At 45.6% G+C, this 27439-nt stretch overlaps 2 protein-coding genes across 2 annotated transcripts in view; one reads left to right on the forward strand and one right to left on the reverse strand.

The window, feature by feature from the left end:
• The window catches only part of LYRM4 (LYR motif containing 4), a 178605-nt gene extending 165886 nt beyond the window's left edge, over positions 1-12719 (forward strand). Inside the window, exon 3 of the mRNA XM_053602319.1 lies at positions 8359-12719. Coding sequence (XP_053458294.1) covers positions 8359-8427 — 69 coding nt within the window. The 3' untranslated portion in view covers positions 8428-12719. The remainder of the gene's footprint in view (positions 1-8358) is intronic.
• Positions 12720-18765: 6046 nt separating this feature from the next.
• Positions 18766-26258, reverse strand: PPP1R3G (protein phosphatase 1 regulatory subunit 3G). The gene has a single exon (XM_053602318.1). It carries the CDS (start codon positions 25529-25531, stop codon positions 24476-24478), a length of 1056 nt encoding a protein of 351 aa, XP_053458293.1. The 5' UTR covers positions 25532-26258; the 3' UTR covers positions 18766-24475.
• Between the last annotated feature and the right edge of the window lie 1181 nt (positions 26259-27439).

Consider the following 27439-nt stretch of genomic DNA (forward strand, 5'->3'; position numbering starts at 1 on the left):
CATGCATCCCTATTTCAGTCTTCTGCTTTAAAAAATTAGAGAGTATATAAAACATAATAAAAATGGGCTACTTCACAAATAAGCTTTTATCAGTAGTGACTTTACTGTGACAAGGCTATGGCAGTGACTGCTCATGCTGGGATCTCACCAGAAAGAATGTCTGTATGAATTTCAGGCAGCATGAAAGGCTGTCCAGCCTTGTCGTAAGCCAGGGGAGGGCACAGACGTCATGCTCACCTTCTGTGGAGTAGGTAAACAGGAGCAGGCAGCTTCCAATTCGCTATCTGACAGGAGGGCAAAAGTTGAAATTCGGCTATCAAACATTTGTTGTATTGATGACTCAAAGGCTTTTTTTTTTTTCACCTTTCCAGTCTCCTGTCAAGTTTAGCTCTCTTAGGAAAGTGCAATATCTTTAAAATATGCTTCTGAAACTGGGTGTATCAGAAGGTACTCAAAGGCACAGGATGAACACAGTGCATCTTGGGAAAAACTTTTTTTTTTTAAGGAGGTAGAATTTCACTGTATTGCTAGTCTTGAGTGCAGTATCTGTTTACAGGCACAATTACAGCACACCACAGCCTCAAACTCTTAGGCTCGAGCAGTCCTCTGACCTCAGCCTCCAAGTAGGTGGAACTACATGGAAACGCCACTGTGCCCAGTGGGAAAATATTTGTATACTAAAATAAGCACAAATATGTTACAGAGCAGAATGCATCCCTTATGTGGAGATCAACGGGAGACTTCAAAGCAATGTTCTAGTTACTGTAGCCCTTTAACACTAAGCCCCAAGTCCCCAAGAGTGTGTTAACTACTTCTGCAGAACACGGTTTGGTTACTTACTCTTCTGTTTATTTCTCTCTCCTTGGGCTAGTGCCATATGTTTTTTTTGTATCTCAAAAATGCTTTAAGATTTTCTTTTTTAAAATTTTCTTTCTTGACTTTTTATTCAAATAAACCTTAAAGTGATTTTGTCATGTACTTTTAAAATCATGCTGAGATTTTGGTTGCCATTGTGTTATATGTAAATTTATTTGCAAAAATTTGGATTTTTATATAAAATTCAGTCTTTTCATGAACATGGTATATCTTCCATTTCATTAAAATTTATTTTATATTTCTAGTTTCTTTCTGAAGATCACACATTTTTCTGACTAAGGCTATATCTAGCCTTAGATACAGCCTGAGATGAGCAAGTACACATCTTCCAAAAATGGGAATTAAAGCAAAGCAGGACAGATAGAGTTTGCCTGTAAAAGCCTATAAATTTATGATAATAATGATACCTTCCTCAGAAGTTATTACGAGGATAAAATAAATGCTTTAATTAAATTAATTAAACACTTAGAACAGTACCTGGTACACAGTAAGTGCTTATTAAATGTCACAGTTACTGTCTTCATCATCATCATCATCATCATTTCTTACTAGTGATGGCATTTTCATCATTATTAGTAATAGTAACACCATTATGATGCCAGAGGCAAGATCTGACATTATCCCCAGGAGGCCCCCAGCCTCTAAGAGGAAAGAGAGGAAGAAAGATATTCCATCCCTCAGCCTCACCAGCAAAGCCAGCTGCCCCTCTCTGTCCTGTAACTTTCCAGGGCCCAGGTGTCTCCTTCTTGCTCCAGGCTTCTCTGACCAGCTTGAGCGTGATGGGCCCTATCTGGGCAAGAAGCCATACTCGGTACACATATGCTCTTATACTAGGTACATTCCCGAGTCTTGCCCAGAAAGCTCACATTCAAAACCAGGTAGTGGGCTCGGGTTTTGCTGATGCTGTCTCACCACAGTGGGGGTTCAAGTATTACAGAATCATAGCCTCTTACAGCTAGAGGTGAGGGGCCCTTGAGATACTGAGGTTAGGATTTGGGACCCCACGATGTGCATCTTGAAAGAGACAGGCAATGCACAGTGCTGTACACAGAAGTAATAGTTCATGAGCCCTTGCCATATGCCTAGTGCTGCACTTATTTAATCCTCCCAACAACATTAAGACCTTTCATGTATTTGGCCCTGGGAAGCAGTGGGGGTGATTGGTAAACCTTCGTGTTTGGTATCTCATTTGATTCCCAAAGCAGCCCTGTGAAATAGGCAGGAAGTGGCAAAGGCAAGATTAGGAACCAGGCCCGGGCTGGATACATTCCTTGCTCACTCCCTCGGTGACCCAGCTTCTGGGACCCTCAGTCAGATGGAGATGTATTGCATAGGTGACTGCGTGTTGCTTCAGAAGAGTAAGCAGTTAAGACCTGAAACACTGTACCCAATTATACATATTTTCTTGGATCCTGCTTCCTCCATCCCAACAGGTTATTTGTCTAATGAGTCTCAGAGCTCATAAGTGTTTCTGAGTCAACCAATCATCCCCTCTACTTGCAGTTAAGTAATCTGTGTATTTTTCTAATGGACTCTAATGCCAACTCCTAAACTTCATAGAATAAAAACGTGATCAGCTTTAATGACCAATTTGTGCACAGTAATAGTCTGATGTGGCTGTATAAGTCAATTTGGGATTCTGGAGGGACTGTAAAGCGAAGCTGTTAATTGCACTTCCTCCCTTCCATTGACCAGACCCTTTCACCTGCAGCTCTAGAGCACCATGCTCTGTCATTAGCACAGCAGCATTGATCCTGGCTGGCCTCCTGTCATGTGCTGACACATTTTATAGCCCAAATAAATGTGACAGAACTGTTACACAAACATTTATTGCCTCGGCTCTGTAGCCCTCCTGGAGATAACTTTTTAATATTTTCTCCCTGGGTGAATGGAGTATTCCCCTTACCTCTTCTGTAATTGCTCCTTGTTAATCTCTTATTGGCCTGGATTATGGCCTTAAGTCCTCTGCTGGGCCGAATTTAAATTGTTTGATTTTTCTCAATAGTCAGTGAACAATCTTGTTGCAGTAAATGGTTCTATCACTACTTTTATTGACTTGCCTTCATCAGTTTCTTATTTCTACCAGTAGCTCACAACCAAAGCACTCTGTACTCCTTGATCTGGGTTTTAGAGTTAGTGGGCATAAGCCTTTTAACCATGGAGTATAAGACACTGATATTTTTTGTTACCAAGTACTTGACTTACTTTACCTTCTTTGTGCCTGTCACTGCCCTAAACTCTGCTGTGAAGGCAGCTAAGTCAAGTAACATGGTCCCCTGCTCTCACCACCTCCCGTCACTATATAGGGCACCTGAGACAGGCTCACTTACACTATAGGGGCCACCCTGGTCCCAACAGTGGGTATCCCAGGAGAAGGAAAGCTGCTTCTTCAGAAGGGACCTGGGAAGTTCAAGCACAGGCCCAAAGGGTGGTTAGACTTTTTGCATGTTGGACATGGAGTGAGCCCCTCTTGGTAGAATAATTAGGCAAAGACACAGAAGTTTATCTGATGGCATACAGGGTAGTAAGCAGCAGCAAGACAACGGTACGTATCAAAGAGTCCTAGACCGAAAGGAAGATTTGCATCTTTATATTCTAATAACACCGTTATTAAGATCTGACTCACACTCTGCCAAAGTGGACTATAATTTGGTTTGTTTTGATTTCAAAGTTCCTAAAATTGGGTTCTTCAGAATTCCCTCTAGTTCTTCATTCTGTGGATTTTTTTTGGAGTCTTTTACATGGGTCTAATTGGGACTAGGTCACCCCACCTTGCAGCTGCATGTCTTGCAACAAAGCACCTCTCCCCCAGAGGTTCCATCCTCTAGACTGGAGGACTTTGAAAAACAAATATGATGTTGACTGTTGTAATAGGGACTTTTGTTAGGAACACAGCAGAGAGCCACATGACGGGAGGATCCTGTGTTCTTGCTCTAGACAGTGCATAAAGGACGTGGCTTTTAGCACACACAGCGTTTGCACCAGGAGTTATATGGGAGAAAAGAGTTTATTCTGGGCTGCGCCTGTGGCTCAGTGAGTAGGGCGCCAGCCCCAAAGGTGGTGGGTTCGAACCCAGCCCTGGCCAAACTGCAACAAAAAAATAGCTGGGCGTTTTGGCAGGCACCTGTAGTCCCAGCTACTCAGGAGGCTGAGGCAAGAGAATCGCCTAAGCCCAAGAGCTGGAGGTTGCTGTGAGCTGTGACTCCACAGTACTCTACCGAGGGCAACAAAATAAGATTCTGTCCCAAAAAAAATTTTTTTTTGTTCTATGGCATGATAAATGTGCTGCTAAAGCTTTCAAATGGGCCACCAGAGGGAATGTCAGTTGGACAAAGAAGTCTTTTAGAAAGTAGTTTTGCAAGATCCATCAGGAACCATGAAAAAGTTCATATCTGTGTATTCAACATTTCTACTTCTAGAAACTTTTTTGTTTGTTTACATGGGAATTTATTTGTCTTTTTCTAGTTTTGATTTTTTCTTTGAGACAGAGTCTCACTTTGTGGCCCTTAGAGTGTTGTAGCATCATAGCTCACAGCAACCTCAAACTCTTGTGTTCAAGCGATTCTCTTGCCTCAGCCTCCCAACTAGCTGGAACTAGAGGCACCCTCCACAATGCCTGGCTATTTTTAGAGATAAGGTCTAACTCTGGCTCAGACTGGTCTCCAACATGTGAGCTCAGCCAGTCCACCTGCTCAGCCTCCCAGAGTGCTAGGAAACTTTTTTCATTTATTTTTTATATGTATAGATTTGTAGAGTACAAGTGAAATTTAGATACATTGGTACATTGCATTGAGGTAAAGTCAGGGTCTTCAGTGCATACACCACTGAATAGAAACCTTTTATGAGGAAAAAAAATCAGAGATGTAATAAAAGGTTTATATGTAAGAATGATAATCCTGCCATTAGGTGGAAACAATCTATTAATAATTGTTCATCATACGACTATGATTAAATAGATTATTATGTCTTTACAATGGAATATTATGCCGTTATTAAAAATATCCCTTAGGCTTGGCGCCAGTAGCTCAGTGGCCAGAGCGCCAGCCACATACAGCTTCGAACCTGGAGCTGGCAGGTTTGAACCCAGCCTGGGCCTGCCAAACAACAATGACAATTACAACAAAAAAAATAGCCGGACATTGTGGTGGTTGCCTGAAGTCCTGGCTACTCAGGAGGCTGAGGCAAGACAATTGCTTAAGCCCAAGAGTATGAGGTTGCTGTGAGCTGTGATGCCACAGCACTCTACCAGGAGTGACACAGTGAGACTGTCTCAAAAAACAAACAAAAAAATCCCTTAAAAGAACAGTTAATGGTCTAAGGATGATAATACGAAGTTTATTAGAAAAAGCAAGTTAGAGTATGATTTCTAATTTAAATATAAATATTGTGTTTGTATACATACACAATATCATATTTGTATACATATATGATATTGTGTTTGTATACATATGCAAAATTATATTTGTATATACATTTTGTTTTTGTTTTTGTTTTTTGAGACAGTTTCACTATTTTGCCAGAGTGCTATGGTGTCACAGCTCACAGCAACCTCCAACTCTTGGGCTTAAGCAATTCTCTTGTCTCAGCCTTCCAAGCAGCTAGGACTACAGGCGCCCACCACAACGCCCGGCTATTGTTTGGTTGTAGTTGTCATTGTTGTTTGGCAGGCCCAGGCTAGGGTCGAACCTGCCAGCTCCAGTGTATGTGGTGGGTGCCCTAGATGCTGGGCTACAGGCATCAAGCCTATATATACATTTTGAATTTATATGTGAATTAATAGACTATACAGAAAAATACCAAAAAGCAGAAAGAGGGACGGAGGGAGGGGGGTGGGGCCTTGGTGTGTGTCACACTTTATGGGGGCAAGACATGATTGCAAGAGGGACTTTACCTAACAATTGCAATCAGTGTAACCTGGCTTATTGTACCCTCAATGAATCCCCAACAATAAAAAAAATAAAAAAAGAAAAAAAAGAAAAATACCAAAATATTAATAACCATATACACTATGCGATTAAATATTTAGAGCAGTGGTTCTCAACCTTCCTAATGCCGCAGTCCTTTAATACAGTTCCTGTGGGTCGCGACCCACAGGTTAAGAACCGCTGATTTAGAGAGAAAAAGACAGGATCTTCATAAAGTTCCTGTATAGTGTTTTTTTTAACTTTGGAAAAATCTATGGTATCTGTTAATGGCACCTCCACAGATGATAGGGACATTGTTTTCATTTATCACAGGATATAAATTACCTCCTTCTCTGCATTGACCTTTTTTTAATTAGTCGTGGTCTTGCATTAAAATTCACATTGTGTTTTAAAAATAATATGTGGCGGGTAGGGTGGCTCACACCTGTAATCCCAGCACTCTGGGAAGCCAAAGCAGGTAGATTGCCTGAGCTCGAGAGTTCAAGACCAGCCTGAGCTACAGTTAGACCCCATCTCTAAAAAATAGCCAGGTGTTGTGGCAGGCACATGTAGTCCCAGCTACTTGGAAGGCTAAAGCAAGAAGATCACTTGTGCCCAAGAGTTTGAGGTTGCTTTGAGCTATGAAGCCATGGCACTCTACCGAGGGCAACAAAGTGAGACACTGTCTCAAAAAAAAAAAAAAATTTGGTTCTATCATGTGTAGAACACAAATGTCCTAATGCTATAAATGGGTAAATAAGATGAAAGGTATTCTGATTAGTATGATTTAAGTACTCCAATCTGTACAAATAATCAACACACTGAAATGGGCATAAATGTATTTATGATCTATGTACAGAAGACTTAATTAAAAAATAAAATTAAAAAAAAAATTGTGCGTTCAAGTCAGGAGTTTGTTTAGCTATATGTAATGGGAAGCCCAAATGATAGTAGCTTTCAAAAGATGGAAGCATTTTCTGGGTTTTTCAGACAATTAACACATATTTGTGGTGTGTGCTTCAGATGACCTGCCTTCGCTTGTAAGGAAGCACCCAGCCCCATCTGTCCGTCTTGGCTGCAGACCTGCTTATTCTCAGCATCTGGGGCTCAGCTTCCTTCTTTTAGCCCTCCTCATTGGTCTGCTGTGTACTGCCGTCTGCCAAGACTTGTACGAGCTCCCTGAGCAGTAGGGAGGACAGACATAAACTTGAGCATGTGAGCTCATATGGGCCATATGCACAGATCACACATATGTTCCCAAGGGGCTATAGAGAACAGAGAAGGCTTCGCTAATTTGCTGCCAGGACTGCTGGCCTAGGCATAGAAGATGGTTAGAAGGAAGAGAGCAGACCTTTCAGGAAGGGGCAGGAAGCCAGTCACATCCCCAGTTGCTGCAACAAATGTGTTCTCCCCTCCATGTTTGCAAAGGCTGTCCCTTGACTAGTTGCCTCCAGCTGTTTCAGAGATTCACATACCATGTAGGCACCACACTGGCTCAGGAACCTCACACCTCGGAGGTTCCTCCACACTGAATCTGGCATATAAATTCTTTCTCCATCGTCATTTTCTGCTCCTTATGGGGACAGAATTTACAGCCTCCCTATGCAGCCGGTCCCATTTAATGGTCCCCCAATTGTTGTGGGCCTGCCTTATAAAATACACTGAGGAGGAGGGAACACCACCTAAGGGTCTGGACTGTGAGTCTTGGCTGCTGTAGGTGGCAGCTCTGACCTTTGGCAATTTACCCGTATTTATTTAAAGAGCAGTTACTCGCCCCAAGTTACCATACATAGTGGCCAACTGCTCTAAAATCCAGATTCTCTAATGCTCAGCCCTTTCTTCACTAGTTCTACTTGTTCCTGAGAAGTATCACTCAAGAAATGCTTTTAGAGAAAAATCGTGACAGAGACTTTTTGTTCCAGAGAAAAGATCTACTATATCTCCAGGTTTTGGCTCCCACATCCACCTATGACAGTGAGAACATTGGCCACCAACAGAGACACTTAATTAATAAGGACACTGAAGGGATAGGGCAGGGGTGTGTGAACGGGGGCTGCTGCCCTCAGCCCTGCCCAGGACAGGCCATGGAATTTTGTTTGCACTGGCTGTAATGCAATACCTTTTCTGCCTCAGCATAAAACAAAACCCATTTTTCCATTATGCTGAAAGCCTTTGCTTATGGAAGAACCAGTTCAAAAGGAGAGAATTCCTGTGAGGTTGGAGGTACTATGTACAGGTCTGATGGCTCTGCCTCCAGCCTGCCGCTCAGGAGCCTGGTGGATGGCTCACCTAGCCCAGGAAACCCCCAGAACCCAGGCTGCGGCCACCCGTGCCGTTTCAGAGAGAGAGAATGGATGTGTGGATCTCTGACTTTTCCCAGTGAGAAAAGTGCAAGTTGGATGGTGCGGGGAGCTAGCAAAGGCAATCTAGAGACTAGCTTTGCCCCACAGTGCAGTTTCCAGAGAGTGCATCTCTATGATGGCAGACGTTAGTATTGTAAATGTTAGAAGCACCCTTTCTGACCTTTCACAGCAACCAGAGTCCCACAGTTCTTGATCTGTTTTTTCTTTGCCTTCAGGTCCACATTGGCCAATTGTATTCGACTAACAAGCTTGTCATTGAGAATCAAGAGAAGTCCAGGACCTAAGAGCCAGAGACCTGCCACCAGCGGCAGCCGGGGACCACCTTCCGCATCCATTCTGTGCTTGGCAGCCTCCAGCTCTGCTGACAAACTGAGTCACATTTCCGTTTTGTCGCAGCCTTACTGGCTGTCTCTCCTCTGTTGAGGTGTTACCGTGAGAGCTGGCGCTCACTCAGAATAATGCTGTGTATTAGCCTCTCCACCCACCCCTATTCCATAGCTTGTCACCACTGTATGGCTCATTTCTAGACTTGGTTTCTTGGTCCTTCACAATAAATGCAATTGTCTCCTAAGCCTTTCACACCAGATAAACCCACCGGAATTAGTGCATGTTCATTTCCTGCTAATACAAGGCCTGTGAAGGGCTGTGGGGGACTCACAGAGAGAGTCTAGCCCTGAGCCAAGAACTCCCTTTATGAAGGCAAGTCTAAGCATTAGTGAGATTTAGGGGGCAGGGGAGAGTAGAGGAGGGGTGAAGGGGTAAGGTGCACCCTGTACTTTATACCTGGGCCCACTGCAACAGCACAGCCGGCTGGCGTGTGGATACACACCCAGACCTCATCACAGCATCAGCCCCACCCAGGAAGTTGCTGGAAATGCAGGCTCTCAAGCCCACCCCATACAGCCTGACACCACCTTCAGGTGATTCCCTGCTGGCAACTGACATAGTAGGGGTGAGGCACAATAGTTTTTCTATATTTTTCAAGCTCTGCCTATGATTTTCATGGTTAGCTAGTTTGAAGACCCTCTGCTCTTTAAGTGTCTTCCAGGTAATAAAGGTATTGTTTGTATGCTTTCACTCTTGGAAATACATTCATTCTGAACATACAAAGAACGTACTACATAACTTCCTTAATTTCTGGGGCATTTACAAGAAACCAAACCCTGTCATAGTGATTTCTTGTTTCTGTTTTTATACAGTGCTAAGTGATTCAGTATTTATGTGTTAAGGTTTGGAACAGGCTCATAAATATATTACAGTTGCTTGAATAGCAGTGGCAGGGTCACCCCACAATTCATTCCAACCCTCACAGTCACGTGAGTGCTCACAGCGTCAGACCCTGTGCCCTTCTCATCCTCGTGCTGCAACTGTCCGCCCATCTCATCTATTGAAGGTAGATTTGTTGTCACGGTGCATTCAAAATAGATGAAGTGTGTACCCATTCTATTTGGCAGTACACCTTTTGACTTCAGAGTAAAGTCTGGTGCACCCATGAGACTAATGCAACTCTTGGTAGGTTCTAGATCTGTTAGCGTCCAGCAGTCCGCATCCAGGAGCTGCAGAGTTGGAAGAACCAGTCAGCAGACAGCAAACACAGGTGATGTGGAAAGTGTGATCTGTCTCTTCTCCCTCCAGCTGTCGGACAGGGGCAGAGCGGCCCTGCCCGGATGCACGTGGCCCTGGCTCACTTCTCGGCATCCGTGCAGTTCATGGTCACTCAGCAATGAAGGCATCCAGCACTGGGTGGCACGGCTGCGTTGTGCGTAATTTAAGTAGCTGCCACTTGAAACCTAAGTCCAGATTTGAACATCTCCCCTGAAAGTATCAAATTGCTAGTAAAATAACAGCTCCTCAGCAGACCCCAACCCACTCCCAGGTTTTAGGGAGGCAGTCCACCCAGCAGATGAACTTGTGCGGCAGGCCTGTAACAGCAGGTTGCTTCTATGTTAATTAAACCACATGAATGGGTTTGAACATGCCCAAAGCCTTGAAAATACAGAACTAATTTTTGTAACTCAGATAAAATGAGTTATGCATCTGGAATCTGTAGAAAGATACAAATCAAAATTCCATGACAGAGAAAGCCACAGAGGTCTTGATTCTCCACTACACTTGAGGTGTAGACTGGCTGGCAGAGCCTCGTACTGAGATTCCTCAATTCAGAGGACCCAGGGTTGACTCCAGAGCTTTGAAAAGCGTGGCATTCCATGGGGACATTCCACCTGCTTGACCAGACCCCACCCAAAGGATGTGGGGTGAGGGGATAGATAGAGAACTGCACCATCCAACAGAGCCCCACAGAACTAGAATGCGTGGCTGCTCTGAAGGATGGAATCCAGGCTGGGGACTATAAACCACCTTCCAGTGTCAGCATTTAGCAAATGAGAACTATACCAACATTAACTACCCACAGGTAAAAACCATTGACCTGGCCAAGCCTATTTCTCAGACATTCAGAGTTACACTGGGGTCTGTGTTTAGCCTATTTGGCCAGAAGCCTTATATGGCCAAATACAGGGCTGTGTTTTTCTGATGACTATCGTAATCTGCACTGTGGATTGGAAGAAGAATTGGTGTAGATTGTTTTACACACACACTGTCCTGCCACCCAGTGGCAGTTACCTTTCACTCCCTTCATCCACAGCCCCACAATATAACCAATTGTCCAACCCAATATCCAGGAGCAAAGGCACAGGCTGAGGGTGAAGTCTACTGAGCGGACCCAGGAGCCACACTGCCTGGTTCACTGGGATGCACAGATGAAGCTGGAAAAGCCCGTGTGGATAGTCATTATCATGAACAAAGGAACAGGAATTGTGCCATGCAGACGCCTGGGTTTGACAGATGCCTCTCCACTAATTCATTGTCTGGCAGTTGTTACAAAATTACCTCGAGAAAAATTGGAAATGGATAGACAAAACAATGATTTATGATTCAGCAAGCTTTTTCTGAGAGTTTACCTGAAATCTATACAGACAGTGGCTCAACTCACCTCTGTGAACAATAGACTGTCCACTTTTCAATCTTTCTGCAGCCCTTATTAGTAGCCCAGGGAGCCATTGATGAAAATTGCTTCTCTTGTCGATATCCTTTTTCTGGGGATTAGGATAGATGCTATTGCTTTTTGCTCAAGGGCAAAGTTTTAAGTCTAAAGAGCCTAAAGAGAGAATCCAGAAGAACTCTCCGAGACAAATCAACTGTATTCTTCACCTAGGAGACTGTTGACACCACAGAGGTGACAGCATAATCAATGTCTTGCAGTCTTGAAATTAGATCACAAAGTTGTTGACACCAATAGAGCTGGAACTGCACGTGTTGGAGTCTTCCTGACCAGCTGGTCCCAGGCTGAACATACCTGTGCTGACCACAGCGTGGCCCGTGGTAATCATTAGCATTCTGATTGCACATCCCCAGACAGGGATGCTAGACTTCAGTGAGCAGCTGGCTCTGCAGAGAACAGCTTCCTAGAAATGACTTACATTCTCTTCTTGCAAAAGTGACAAACTTTCTTAGTTCAGTGGTATACAATAGAAGCTTTTTTCTTCAACAGCCAGAAAGTTACTTTGTCCACTTTGGGAGTACCAGTTTAATATGTTAAAGCACTTTACTACAGCTTCCTATCATTTATCTAGTGAATTCATGTGACTTCATCAAATATAATTGGTTCCAGGTTTTTAAAGGAGCATTTCATTTATGTCATACATATGATATACATAGCACATGTCATAGGATACATGATCAAGGACTATAAAATCAAAGCTAAGAGTCTTGTCAAGAGTTGCCAAATACAGTCTTGTGTTCTTGTTACTTCAAGCATGTGACATATTTAGCATTATTGTCAAATTTTAGCATGCATTAAAACAGTTAAATTCTAGTCTTATACTTCCTTGTGGTACGCTATGAATTGAATCTCGGCCAAAGTGGAGAAAGGATCTCTCAGTAACTCAGACTACTGAAAATAAAACATAAAAAAAAAAAAAACAGAAAGGGAAAATGATGTGATGGGAGTTCCGAAGACACTGGGACAGGACAGCCTGAGCTGGCTACTATCACCATGTAAAGGGACTCTAACTCCAGCCTGGCCATTAGTTGCCCTTGGAATGTTGCCTGAATCCCAGTTCATCAAGGCTTAATATTGAGAAAATATGAACAGGTGGATGAGGTAGCCCGATGCGGACAGCCTAGGAAGTCATTCACTCCACATTCCATCTCTGCCTCTTCTTGGCAGTGAGATCCTGGGTCAGTAGCTTCGATAAACTTCTGTTTCCTCATCCATACAATGAAGCTAATCACAGACCTACCTTACAGCGTGGCTATAAGGATGCTCCCTAAACAGAGTTTTCACCACCTGATATAGAGCAGGTAGGTAAGCAGTAACGGAGAGTTCCCTCCTGCCTGTCACAGAGAGATTTCATGGCTATCCTATCGTCTAACAACAAAATGTTAGATTCCTTTAAATTGTAAAAGAAATGACAACCAACTGTAAAGAAAACCGGCCACACAGAAAAAAAACCTGTAACTAAATAATTTGTTGTACCTTTTAACCAGTCTTGAATAAAAAAGAAGAATGCTATAATTCTGTTAAATTTCTTTGTCTTCTGGGTGGCGCCTGTGGCTCAGTGAGTAGGGCACCGGCCCCATATGCCGAGGGTGGCGGGTTCAAACCCAGCCCCGGCCAAACTGCAACAAAAAATAGCTGGGTGTTGTGGCGGGCGCCTGTAGTCCCAGCTGCTTGGGAGGCTGAGGCAAGAGAATCGCGTAAGCCCAAGAGTTAGAGGTTGCTGTGAGGCATGTGACGCCACGGCACTCTACCCAAGGGCAGTATAGTGAGACTCTGCCTCTACAAAAAAAAAAAAAAAAAAATTTCTTTGTCTTCTTACTATATAAGCTAGAACTTATCTTTTAACTTTGGCACATTGACCCCATTTCTCTGGAGTCTGTGCATCAAGGAAAGGCCATTCCATGCTTTTCACTTAAGTAAACCCTGTAAAACTAAGAAGAAAAAAAAAAAAAAGAAAAGAAAACCTGACAGCTGCTGTATCACTTTTTCTAGAGACTGTCAGACACCTTAGGGCAGTGGTTCTCAACCTTCCTAATGCCAGGGCCCTTTAATACAGTTCCTATGGGTCGCAACCCACAGGTTGAGAACCGCTGCCTTAAGGGGATGAAGACCTAAAGCAGATATGGATTTTTCCCTTGCAGTCCGTCTTAGCACTGTACTTAAGACATGTAGGTAAGTAGCTTTAAGGTCTAGGTAGATAAGTTATCCAGGATAGGGACAGATAAAGGAGGGCTGGGAGGAGGATAGTACCCAGCAAAAGAAGGAATTAATTCTGCCTGAGCCGCAAATGCTAGGCTGAGGGGGGTGAGTTGTTTGTGGTGGGAAAGGACACCACCATTAGGCTGGGCATGGTGGTGTGCTGCAGAGCAACTGGGTCAAGAGAGTGGCTGAGGGGGAGCCAGCAGGGAACAGGCTCAGGCACTTCCAGGCCGAGGGACGATGGCCAGGCAGAGAACAGTGGTAATGTGGGTTGGATAGAGAGAAAAGAATAAGTCCAAAAGGTTATTAACAAATGATGAACTTGGTAAGAGATTGATACACAGAATAAAGAATGGGGGAGAAGCAAAGAGAATGCCAACATTTTAATCCTGAAAACTGGCCAGGTGGGACTGCCCCTCACTTAACTTAAGATGTGGGGCAGCAACACAAGCCACACCCACATGCACACACCTCACTGCACGGCTGCATACCTATGTTTTACAGTGTCATCTTTGCAGCAGAGACACTTTGGGGCATCAGCCCAGCTCATGAGAGCTTTTCCCTTCCTCACAATGGGACTTGGGGGCTCTTGCCAACCATTCCACAGCATGGTCCTACCCCCACTGGTAACCAGAGCTGACAGGACAGGGATGACACCTGACCCCAAAGCAGGCCTAGTAGTGTCTCCTAGAAACTCAGAACTAGGAGTGAGCACTGCTATTTCTATCTGGGCTGCTGGCTGAACTCAAGTGACAAGGACTTGGGAGATTTGGAGCAGCCATCTCCCATCTGTCGTGACAACAGAGAAGGGGAGGAATCCAGTCTGCAGCAGAAAAGTGCAGAGATGAGGCAGAGAGCTGCCTGGGGTTTGCCAAAGAAAGGAAGATGGATGATCCTGACCCAAAGTAGGCCAATGTGAACGGAGAGAATACATCTACAGACATAGGTGCGGAGTTGTCCACATAAATAAAGATTCAACCCAGGCAAGCTGGCACCTGCCTGTAGTTCCAGCTAACGCATGAGGATGGCTCCAGCCTGGGTAACACAGCAAGACCCTATCTCGAATGAATGCACGGATGTATGGATGTCCAACTTTCCCAAGGACAAGTGCCATGAGAGCCATGCCCCTGTCTTAGTCTGTCTCTGCTCCCTCAACACTCACACGGAAAATGAACAGGTTTCCACTGAGCCAAAAGGGGGAAGGTGGGCCATGGTGGAGGCAGCAGAAGAATTAGCTCCATTTTCCCTCACTGAATTTGCAGCATCTTTATAAAAAGAACAGATGTAAAGGCAGACATTGGGAGGACAGGTGGCGGACAGAAGGAAAATCAGCCCAAATGGAGACAGAGGAGAAGCTCGGAGGGAAAGAGGATGGACTAGGAGAGGGTGGCCCTGGAAACCAGACCTGAGGTCCCAAAGAATGGCTGCTCAGCAATGGTCACCAGCAGGAGGACCCCAGGGGCAGCTGCTGAGAAGACCGACAATTTCTGAAACAGCTGTGTAAGGAAATGTAATGGATATGTCAGAGGCACGTTGTATAGGGTGTCCCAAAAGTGGTCCCTAAAGTCTCGATACATGGGGAAAATGCTGCTAAATGTACCTTTATTTACTAAATATTGATCAGAAAATTTTACAAAACATCAACAGGCTATTCTCTGTGTCGGCCACCTCTTTGTAAAATCCTGCAATGAATATTTTGTAAATAGAGGTATATTTAGCTATGATTTCCCATTTTCCCAATGTATGCTGTGTATGGCAACTTTTGAGACACCTTGTATATGTCATGTGGTAACAATGTGTATGCATAACATACATCTGCCATTTTTTTTGGATGTCCCCTCCAAAACTCACATTGAAATTTAATCACCAGTACTTAAGAGGTGATGGGCTCCAGAGAGTTCTATCCTCATGCATAGATGAGTCCATTCATCAATTAATTGAATAGCTAGGCCTCGAGCCTGCAGTCTCAGATACCCGGAAGGCCGAAGCAGGAGGATCATTTGAGGCCAGGAGTTGAAGACCAGCCTGGGCAGTATCGTGACAACCTGTCCTTTGAAAAAAAAAATTAAAAAGATTAATGCATTGTTACAGGAGTAGGACTGGTGGCTCTGTGAGAAGAGGAGGAGAGACGTGAGCTAGCAGCTCAGCTTCTGTCATGTGATACCCTGCACTGTGTCCCTACCGGCAAGAAGATCTTCAATAGATATAGCCCCTCCAGCTTGGGCTCCTCAATCCCTATAACTGTAAGAAATAAATTTTAGGGCAGCACCTATAGCTCAGTGAGTAGGGTGCTGGCCCCATATACCAAGGGTGGCAGGTTTGAAGCCAATCCCAGCCAAACTGCAACAAAAAAATAGCCGGGCGTTGTGGCGGGCACCTGTAGTTCCAGCTACTCGGGAGGCTGAAGCAAGAGAATCGCCTAAGCCCAAAAGCTGGAGGTTGCTGTGAGCTGTGACGCCATAGTGCTCTACCTCTACCGAGTGTGACCAAAAAAAAAAAAAAAAAAGTTTCACTTAATTTTGTTACTGTTATTATAACTCATTTTAAAATGGTTTAAGTGGGTCAGTGCCCGTAGCTCAGTGGTAGAATGCCAGCCACATACACTGAGGCTGGCGGGTTTGAACCGGGACCAAGACTACTAAACAAAAATGACAACTGCAACAAAAAATAGCAGGGCATTGTGGTGGGTGCCTGTAGTCCCAGCTACTTGAGAGGGTGAGGCAAGAGAATCGCTTTAGCCCAGGAGTTGGAGGTTGCTGTGAGCTGTGACACCACAGAACTCTACCCAGGGTAGCAGCTGGAGACTCTGTCTCAAAAATAAATAAATAAATAAATAAATAATAAATAAAATAGTTTAAGACTCACAAGAAATTGCACAAATAGCACAGAAAGTTTCCATGTATCCTCCCTTCACTCATCTTGTTCCAGTAAAAATGTCTTCTATAATCATAATACACGATCAAAGCCAGGAAATCTACATTGGTACAATACTCCAGGATTTTCAACCTCAGCAGTGAGGTTTTAGGCTGGATAATTCTTTGTCACGAGGAGCTATAGAGTGTTCAGCAGCACCCCTGGGCTTTACCCACTAGATGCCAGCATCACACCCTCTTCCCAGCTGTGAGCACCAAAAATGTTCTCAGAGTCAATGATGGCTTTTTAATTGATTACATACTTGCACATATTTGGGGAGATATATGTGCTGCTCTGATACCTGTATAAATATGTAGTGATTAAACCAGGGTAAGTGGATATACATTGGCTCAAATATTCTTCTTTTCTTTATGTTGGGAACATTACAAATCTTCTCTTCTAGCTATTTTGAAATATACAATAAATTATTGCTAACTCTAATTTTCCTTCTGTACTATCAAATACAAGGACCTATTCTTTCCGTCTAACTGTATTTTTCTACCCATTAACCAGCCTATCTTCATCCCCCCCAATCCTCGCGATGATTTCTAAAGTACCAACTAATTTACTTTATTCAAACTAGAACTCTGGTTCAACAATTTTTAGGTATAATGCATACAGAAATATAATCGTACAGTCATTCAACAACCAGAAAGAGCACGCACACACACAAAAATTCTCAGACTTTAAAAGGTATTTTCAAACAACAAGAATGTAACTGTCCTGTTAAAAATCAAGGAGAAACACGAGGGCTGGATTTTGACTGCAGCAGTTCTCAGCTTAGTTAAACACTGTCAAACACCACATTCACAGAAATCTGTTACTCATCCCTAAAATTCCACTGGGCACATTTCTCAAGAAATCTTAAAAGGGAGGTTAATACATGTAGTGTTATTTTCTCTCACATTATTAGAAGGAACTGTATAAAAATCCATGTAATCACATAAGAATATACAGTCCAAAATAGTGACCCACTCTTGTCACTGCTGCAGAGCTGATAAACCAGCACTCGCTCATTTGGTTTCAGTGAAGGTCAGACTCTGTGCCACCAGCAGAAGTGCACAGCTGCCTCTGCTCCAGCTCCGAGAACCACTGACAAGTCAGAGCCCTCCACGGGCAGCATTCCTGGGAAGTTCTGGGATTCCAGACTGACACCACCTTAAGCTAAGTTACACTTTCAGACCCTCAAGAGATGACCTAGACATTCCAGTGATACTGTAGTGCTGGCCCGAGACCATCACTCACAGAGGAAGCCAGGGCACATGAAACCAGGTCTCTCCTACCCTGCAATCCCACCCTCCACTATCCTGTAACAGTAACTGATCGCAGGACATCCCCATTGCCTCTCGCGCTGCTGAGTTGTTACTGAAACCTGTGGCTCTAATAACCAGACAGTACAAACACCTTTTTAAAAATAATTTTATTGCAAATTGACAAATGATGGCTGCATATAAACACCCCTTCTGAATCAACTGGATATGCTGGCAGTCAAAAGCAAAGGCTAAAAAAGTTCTGCCTTTGACTTCAGACTTTGGCACACTTCTGCCCAGGCTAGAGTCTGCAGTGGTCAGAGAGGACAAGCCGCAGAGCTGGCACCCCAAGGCAGGCTCTGTCCCTCTCCACCTTCTCCAGGCTCTAGAAAGTGGCCAGTCGTGCCAGCCAGGGGCAGCCCTGGCCCCAGATCTCGATGTCTTTATGATCCCTCTTAAAGCCATTATTTCCTCTGCCAAAAAAAGCCAGTCTTCCAGGACACATCGCTCCAATACATAAATGCATCCGGAATGAGTCTCTGGTAAACAGTACAGCCCAAAATAACTCAGGATTCTGGTAACAGAAGGGACACCTAGTTCAGGTTTTTTTGTTGGGATGCAGTGGAGGGACCCTCACACCTTTCTAAATGTGTACTAAGTTCTATTTTTCCCAAAGAACATATTGTGCATTTCACTTTTAAGCACTTGTCTACCATTTAATATCCAAGTATATTCACAGATCTTCTGGGACCTTCATACTTAGTGGAAGTTATCTATATGTTTATAATCCTAATAAAGCAAACAGAAACTCAACTGACCTGGGGGTCTGCATCTAATGGTGACCTGGGTGTCAAGGGGGGTTCTCGGTTTACTGGCAATATCAAAAACAAGTCTGAAGTCTGTGCACATAAAAACCATTACACATAACCCACTTTGAAAGGAACACAAAATGGAACGCTCAGTCCAGCCTATTTGATGTGGTTCTGAACACAAACTCACTGTATTTCTTTCTTTCTTTTTTTTTTTTTAATTTGCTTTAGATTTATTTTTTAGGCTGGAGCTCACTGCAGGCTCCAACTCCTGGTGTCAAGCAATCCTCCTACCTCAGCCTCCCGAGGAGCTAGGACTCCAGGTATGTGCTACCACACCCAGCTAATTTTTTTTTAACTTTATTTTTTGTAGAGATTGGTTTCACAATGTTGTAGAGATGGGTTTCACAATGTTGTAGAGATGGGTCTCACAATGTTGCCCATGTGTTGCCCGAACTGGTCGCCAACTCTTGTTGGAGTGATCCTTCTGTCGTGGCCTCCCTAAGTGCTGGGATTACAGGTGTGAGTCCCTGTCTTCGGGTCCCACATTCCTTTTGAAATAATATAAAACTTAAGAAAAAAATCTAGTGTTCTCTCTTTGTGCAATAGTGACCTCTTTCACCTAGTGAGGGCTTAAAAGCTGTGACTTCAATTGCACCACAACAGCCTCCTGATGACAGAGTTCTGTTCCCAAAGCCATCAGGGGAAGAGCTGAAACCACACATCCTCAGAGAGCACTAGAAGGCAGCTTCTCTAAGGATTAATTTCCCATGACCATATAATTCCCATCTGCTGTATTAAATGTTTCCTCAAGACAAGCCACCAGTCACTACTTACAAAAAGCAGTCTGCAGTCTGTTTCAGTTGAAACTGAAGTTTTCAACTTGGAGATTAAATGTTTCAAGCTTAGTCCCTGAAATCCTCCTGCCCTCACTCCTTATTCAGTCCAGATTTTCAGACCAAATTTCCCATTTCAGCATATGTTAGGATGCCGTTGACTCTTTGTGGAAATGACTTCAGGTAACAAGTTTCAAAGGGCAGGGCCTGAGCAAATGCCAACAGCGTGGATGGGATGAGTGACTACAACCAGGGAGAAAGTGCACTGGCCCAGTTTCCCTACATGTCTTATAAGTTACTGGAAAATGACCTTGCCGTATACATGTATATAAGATTTGTATGTATGTGGAGTTCTTGGTTGAACTTGCTCTGAACTCATGACTTAAGTAGATTTCTACTGCTCTATTACATTCACTAGGCAAATCTCGCCAGCACATATCACCACACATGGTTCATTTTCAAATATCCCTGACCCCCACCCCACTCCCACTCCTATTGGTTTAGGACTGTCATAAAAGAAGTGCTTGATGTTTGTCAACTTTAAATCTACATTTAGGCCAGGCATGGTGGCTCATGCTGTAATCTTAGCACTCTGGGAGGCGAGGCAGAAGAGTGGCTTGAGCTCAGGAGTGGAAGACCAGCCTGAGCCAGGGTGAGACCCCCATCTCTACTAAAAATAGTTGCAGCTACTCAGGAACAGGCTCAAGAGCCACAGTGTTCCAGGGAAGCCTTCGCCCAGGGTCAGGGCAGACCAAAGAATACTATAAGTGAGGGGTTGGTCAGAATGGAAAGCTCATTGCCCACATAATGGAAGAAATCTCATATCCCTAAAGCTGAGGTTCATGGATAAAAATGCCTCACACTCTTGGGCAGTGCCTCTGGCTCTGTGAGTAGGGTGCCGGCCCCATATACTGAGGGTGGAGGGTTCAAACCTGGCCCCAGCCAACTGCAACAAAAAAATAACCAGGTGTTGTGGTGGGCACCTGTAGTCCCAACTACTCAGGAGGCTGAGACAAGAGAATCACCTAAGCCCAAGAGCTGGAGGTTGCTGTGAGCTGTGATGCCTCAGCACTCTAATGAAGATGACAAAGTGAGACTCTGTCTCTTAAAAAAAAAAAAAATGCCTCACACCCAGTTGCTGCTGGTTGGCAGCCAAGCCATGGCCCTTGCTCCCTGTGGACAAACTCTCAACATTCCCAGAGCTCAGTGGGCTCCCAGAGTCCAGTGACCACTTCCTGATGCAGAATCCTGGCCTTCAAGGTTAGGTCTTGGAACTGGTGGATCACTTTGCTTCAGAATCTGGAGGGTTTTTGTTTTTGTTTTGTTTTGAGAAAGGGTCTTGCTATTTTGCCCAGGCTGGTCTTCAACTCCTGGCTCAAGTGATCCTCCCCACTCGGCCTCCTGAGTAACTGGGATTGCAGGTGCATGCTGCTATGCCTGGCTATAAACCTGGAGGTTTTCAAGGAAACATTGTGTTCTGTATAAACTGCTTCTTTTCTGGCCACTGTTTCTGAAACTCTTTAAATAGGGACATATAGTATTTCACCCAACATTCCCTCACCCAGTGATCCATGGACTCACTTGTTTCATCCAAGGAAGAAACTAGAATCTCTCTCTGGTGGAGGACAAGGTCATCAAATCAGCTGAGAAGAACTTAGTTTGTATTCACTAGAACCAGGTAAGATTTTAACATTGCTGCACAAAAGCACTAGCTGCGTTGTAGAAATTTCATTTTTGGTATGTATGTTTATTCCTTTCAGGAAATACACTCTTAAAATACTTCCTGACTCTGGTCAGTATTGTCCCTTCCTTTGAAATAACTTTTCAAAAACAATTAAAACCTATATAATCTTCTTTCATGTTTTCATGTTTCAAAATGTTTGCTACTAGTATGCAACGAAAAGTCAGCACTTTATAAAGTTGACATTTTAAAAATTGCCAGTGCTAGTACTCTTGAAAGCCTACAACCATCTGTGAAAGGCCAGGTTGTTAAAGTATTTTACCAAGCTCTGAACTTTTAAAGAGCTATACTCCAAGACAGAATAAGAGAGAAAACAAAGCTAGATTTCCTTTTCTAACGTCCATATTTGATGCTCATGATATTATTAAGTTCTTTCAAAGTTAATCATTTCAACTCCACAATATAGTTTTGAAAATCAATAGTGGTTTTTTATAGGGATAAAAAATCTTCTGTGTATAACTCTTAAAAATCTAATTTACTTCTTATGGGTTTTATTCTAGATAAATTATAATAGGTTACCATTTTAAAGGATACTAGACAAGATCTCTATTTTGATCATTAATTGTATTGGGCTCCTCACTTCATTCTAGTTTAATTCTAAATAATCCCAAAACAACCCAAAATATTGTATTATTGCCATATAAGCAAGCACTTTCAAATTGTGTGATAGCCCATATGCATTATCAATATTTTCAAACCAAAATGCATTTATAAACACATAAGAAAAATACAAAATGTCTTTATCTAGGTGTTGTTATTATACAATAACACACTTTTAAGAAATGGCATACCAGGCCCAAGGATAGCTGGGTAATGCATGAAAAGGCTTGATTGCATTTATATTTAGTTACAGAGAAGTGCCAGTCTAATAATTATTATTTTTATTGTTATACAGTTTTTATAAGCACATGCAAATTATTTCATCAATGTGACCATTTTTTTAAAGTCTGCTTAACTCCAAGTATAAATGATAATTCATTAACTCATAATGGATTCCTGTCAATAAATTTTTAAAATTTCCCATGATCAATTAACTTTGGGAAACACTGTCATAGTCAGAGGGATGACCCCAAACCAAAGTTCAAACAAAATATTTTTGTAGCATAAGATACCACATTTTAAGGCACAAAAGTATCTGGCAGTTTTGTAATTTGAAGATAATTCAGATGGGTGCTGCATTTCAGTTGCTCTGTTTTGTTATTTCTCAGGTGAAAGAAGGCAGCAGGTGGATTCCCTCCTCCCCCAGTATAATAATTATACTCTTAGTGTCTTAGTGTTTACTCTGAACAAGATTAACAGAATTTACTCTGATAGTAACAGCAACAGTTTTTACCTTTACCCAAAAGAGGTTTATTTAAAGTGGCAAAATTCAGTTTAACGAATTCTAAGGAAATAGTGTTTAAGAAAAATCATACTTCTCCAGAGCAGGGGTTGGCAAACATTTCTATAAAGGGCCAGACAGTAAATATTTTATACTTCACCATATGGTCTCTGCTGCATCTACTCAAGTCTGTGTTGCAGCACGAGAGCAGCACAGAGAACACATAAAAGAATGTGCATGGCTGCATTCCAGTAAAACTTATTTATGAACACTGAAATTTGAATTTCATATAATTCTCATGTGTTACAAAATAGTATTCTTCTTTTGAGTTTTTTTCAACAATTAAAAAATGTAAAAACCATTGTTAAGCCATAGGCCCTACAGAAACAGGCTATGGATGAAGTTTAGTGCACGGCTGATAGGGTGCCAACCCTGTTCTATAGAGCAACAGTGAAACTGTCCCTCCTTAAAGACGGCTGTCCCAAAACTAATTGATGATACTAGCCATGTGCTGGAAATTAGGAAGACTTTTTTTTTTCTTAAGGTAAATTACTACAGTATGACCAAGGGGTGGAGTAATCACCTGGTCACCAGGATGCCTACCTGCCAGTTCATGCACAGCCACATCATCTCGGTATTGACAACCAGCAGCACCAAGGAAAGAAGGCAGTCCAGACCCTGCCCTGCAGTCCTGCCGGAGCACAGGCCCATCTGGGTCTGACCACCATGGACTTGCTGGGCACATTTCAGCATCCATCAAGTCACCACAGCACAGGGGGCCCTGGCATTGACTTGCTAATGGCCAGTCCAGCAGCTGCTGCCACCCAGATGGGCGCTGTGCCCTAGCAGCTTCCTGGGATCTGTCTACACACAGGAGGTTGGGCTCCGAGTGTCCGGCTTTGCAGCTCACATCCAAGGCCTACCAGATTACTCTGCCATTTCAATTCACCAAACATCTTATGTTGGTAGGGCACAGAACCCTTTGTAAAAACATTTTAGAGAGCATTTTTGCCCACCATGGAAAATTTGGGCCCTTCAGCATCACAGAGGAGGGCTTAAAGAGAAATTTGTGAAAATTAAGACTTTTTTTGAGAAAAATACTATTTTTTTTTTTTTTTGAGACAGTCTCACTCTAACCCTGGGTTAGAGTGCTGAAGCATCAAAGCTCACAGCAACCTCAGACTCTAAGGTTCAAGCAATTCTCTTGCCTCAGCCTCCTGAGTAGCTGGGACTACAGGCGCCTAGCTAGTTTTTAGAGATGGGGTCTCTCTCTGGTTCAGGCTGGTGTCCAACTCGTGAGCTCAAGCAATCCACCAGCCTCAGCCTCCCAGAGTGTTAGGATTATAGGCGTGAGCCACCCGCCTGGTGGCAAATACTATTGTTCAATGATTATTAAAGTGCGCATGTCATCAGCTGCCAGAGATTGCCTGATTGCCAAGGTCTCCTCAAAGGTATGGAACCTGGCACCTGTGGCTCAAAGGAGTAGGGCGCGGGCCCCATATACCAGAGGTGGTGGGTTCAAACCCAGCCCCAGCCAAAAACTGCAAAAAAAAAAGGCATGGAACCTAAAATATAAAGTACAGCCTAAACGGGTGTGCAAGTGGTCTTTACACTTACAAAAGGACATTTGTACACAATCGCACAAGTCTGGGAGAATATTCCCCAGGTTCCAGCAAAAAGATAAGGACCTGGCCCAGCCCCCACCCGGTTTCTCTAACAAATAGCCCTTCCAGGGGTGTAGGGGTGCCACGCGTGCTCCCACAATCGAGCACCTTCCTTCGGCGCGGTGTCTGGATTTTGTCCTTCCCAGAGGTCTCCAGCAAGCTGCAAGGGCTAAAATGTGACATGTAGAGTTCAAAACAAATCCCAAAGTCTTAGAACCACGCTCAGGAGTGGGGAGCCTTTTTCTTGGATGAAGTTACTGCTGGGGCCTTGGAGATGTCTTCCCATTCTGATGCAGGCTGGGAACCGGAGAGGCCACCTAGGAAGGTGCCAAGTGGCGAGAACCTTCAGTGCTTTGCTCCCGCTCACTAGACTCAGTCAAGGGGCCGCCTGGGGTGCGAGTTTACGGTTCAACGGCTCCATCCTTTTTCTATGTCATGGTTCCAGGCTCTCCTCACGCCAGATCCACAATACTCTGAAGAGCGCCCCAGCAAGGCCCTCGAGCGCGGCTGCCCCCCGGCCCTTCTAAGCGCCCGGGGCTCAGGGCGCATCAGCGTAGCGCAGCGTGTAGTTGGCCCCGGAGTTGTTGTCCCAGTATTCACCCTGGGCGCAGCGGTAACAGACAGCGAAGTGGACGGCCACGCCGCGTGCTCCCGCTTCCTCGCCGTCCTCAGGCCGCAGGCCCGGGGGCAAGCACAGCGAGAAGTGGAAGTGCTCGGTGCCCAGCTCTTTCTCAGCTTCCTGGGACCCCGGTCTGGCGACCCCCGACGGCGCCTCTGGGTGCTGAGGCTCCCGGGGCTCGGGCTGCAGGTCCGCCGGCACGTCCAGGAAGGTGCGCCACTCGGTAAAGGTGTAGCGCACGGTCACCGCCCTGGGCCCGGGACAGCAGAGCACCCTGCCGGAGCCTTTCACCCCCGCGCCCGAGGGCTCCGAGCACTGCACGCGCTCCAGGCACACGCGCTGCCGCCGCAGGCGCTCAGCGGCGACGCTCGGCTCCGGGAGCTGAAAGAACGGCCGGAGCCGGGGAGGCTGCACGGAGAGGGACGCGGCCGCAGTCGCCGCAGTCAACAGGCCCCCCAGCTGCTCCAGGTCCTCGGCCCGCAGGGGGAAGCTGCGGAGGCGCGACAGCACCGCGGGCGGCACCTGCGGCTCTTCGGCCTCGCTGAAGTGCTTCACGCTGGCCAGGCTCAGCCCCAGCGTGTCGGCGAACTGCACCCGCTTCTTGCATTTGGCGCAGCAGCCTTCGGGGCTGTGTGGCGAGTCCTCAGCCCCTTCGGCGGGCTGGTCGCCCAGCCCCAAGGCCCGCTGCTGCTGTAGAAACTTGGCCGCCTGCAGGATGGGGTCGGCGGGCAGGGAGAAGGAACGCGCACGGCAGCGGCGGCGGCATTCCAGCAGCTCCTCCTGCTCCTGGGGGGCAGTCTCCTCCTTACCGGAGAGGGACCTGTCCCCTAGCTGACTTTCAGGGATCGGGGCCTCTGTTGTGCCACCACCTTCGCCACCCTCCAAGCAGAGGGCCTCCGTAGCTGGCTGTTCCTCGGCCGGCGGGGGCTCTCCGAAGGGCGCTGATCCTGACAGCTGCGCCCCAGAGAGCTCCATGACACCGCCCTGCCCCTAGATTTGTACGGGTCGTGAACCCGGGTTCAAGACTCCTCTGGAGACTTAACTTCACCGGCCTTTGAAGGGGCGCCCGGAGGCGAGTCGGCCCTGGCTGAAGAAGTGAATCCAGTTCCACTTTGGAGCCGCGGGCTTTTAGCTGCCGCTGCCGGGGCGGAGTGGGAGGAGGATGCGGGCCTGGGGCTGGCTCCCGGCGACACCTCCTCTGGGTTGAACCTGCCGGCTACGGGGGAGGGCCGGGGGCGGGGAGGCGCGGACGCTGGAACACCTGGCAGCGAGATCCCGAGTGCTGGGGCAGAAAGTAGCAGACGCGCGCTCCCTGTCACCCCACCCTCACCCCGGCAGTCTGCTCTGGGGTGTCGCCCCGGTGCAGCGCGCACTTGAGGAAAACTTGCCTACAGGGAAACTGCGAAGAGGCGGGTCCCGCACCCCCAGAGAGCGTGCAGCGCATCCCTTCGCTTCCACTCCTGCCTTTCCCAAACTTCAGGGCGCTCCGGGCTCCAGTCCCACTCGTCAGGCAGACTCGGGCAGGAGCGCTCCCCCTCGGAGCTTCCGAAAGCCAGGAGGCCACCGTTGCCGTCTCCATCTGCCCGGCGGCGGCGCGGGGTGGGCATGGACCCAGATTTGGGCTGGAAAGGTGCGGGGACGCGCGGAGGAGGAGCGGTAGCAGAAACCTCCGGAGGCCATTCGCGCTGGGCCGCAGAGCACGTCCCGGCTCCTCCCCCCCCGTCCCGCCCTCGGAGCCCGCAGAAGCGCGTCCCGGGCCCAGAGAGAGGGAGGCTGGCACTCTCGCTGCGCGCGCCGCCTCCCACCGCGGCGGGACGCCAGCGCCACAGCCCCCGGCGCGCCCTCCTCGCCCGCCCGCCCGAATGGGGGCCTGACCCTGGCCAAGGCCGCGTGGTCACCGCCCTGCCACTCCGAGGCCCCAACAGCTCCACTCCAGCCTTGCAGGGTTTTGGGGGGCAAAGTCGGAGGGGGTTGGGGAGTGTGTCATGGTACCTGGGGATGGGGGCAAAGGACAGTCAAAAGTGTTTTTCTTGTTTTTAAGGCCAAGTTTACTTTAATCTAAGTCAATGCGTCTCCGTGGAAACACATCACCGGACTCCACCCCAGAGTTTCCGATTTAAGGGGTCTAGGGTGGGACCTAAAAGTTTGTCTAACAAGGGAATACCCATGCTGGGATCTGAGCACCACACTTGGGTACTGCTAATAAACCTATATGGACAAGTGTACAGTTACTTATATAAAAAGTTGGGAGGGAGGAGGGAGGATGGGCGGAGGGAGGGTAATTGGTGGGATCACCTCTACGGTGCATTGAAATTTAGTAAATGTAGAATATAAATGTCTTAACACAATAAGAAAATGCTGTGAAGGCTATGCTAACTAGTTTGATGAAAATATTTCAAACCAGCACATTGTACCCCATGATTGCATTAATGCATTAAACAGCTATGATTTAATTAAAAAAAAGTTGGGGATTCCAGAAACAAATCCACTTATTAAGAAACATGAAAAGCAGAACCAGTCCACCCTGCACATTTAACCGAGGCTTAATAATTAAAATACTTCACAGTCTGGCAGGATGAAAGGAGGCCAGCGTTTTTTTTAGCCATGTTGGTGTGGGCTAGGTAAAAGTAAAAGGCTGAGTGAAGAGTAAAGAGAGTATTAACAGCTAATATTAACTGTGCATCCCCTGGTTGCCCCATCAGTCCAGAGGGCTCCCCTTTGTGTGACATTATTCACAGAACAACCCCATGAAACAGGAGTTGTCTTATCCCTCCCTACATATGGAACATAAAGGTGTAGAAAGAGTTTTCATCCACCAAGGCCCTCAGCTAGGTTGTAGTGGGGTGAACTTGAACCCAGGCAGCTCACTACTAAGCCAGGGCC

Source organism: Nycticebus coucang, chromosome 9 (assembly GCF_027406575.1).
Source record: "Nycticebus coucang isolate mNycCou1 chromosome 9, mNycCou1.pri, whole genome shotgun sequence".
NCBI lineage: Eukaryota > Metazoa > Chordata > Mammalia > Primates > Lorisidae > Nycticebus > Nycticebus coucang.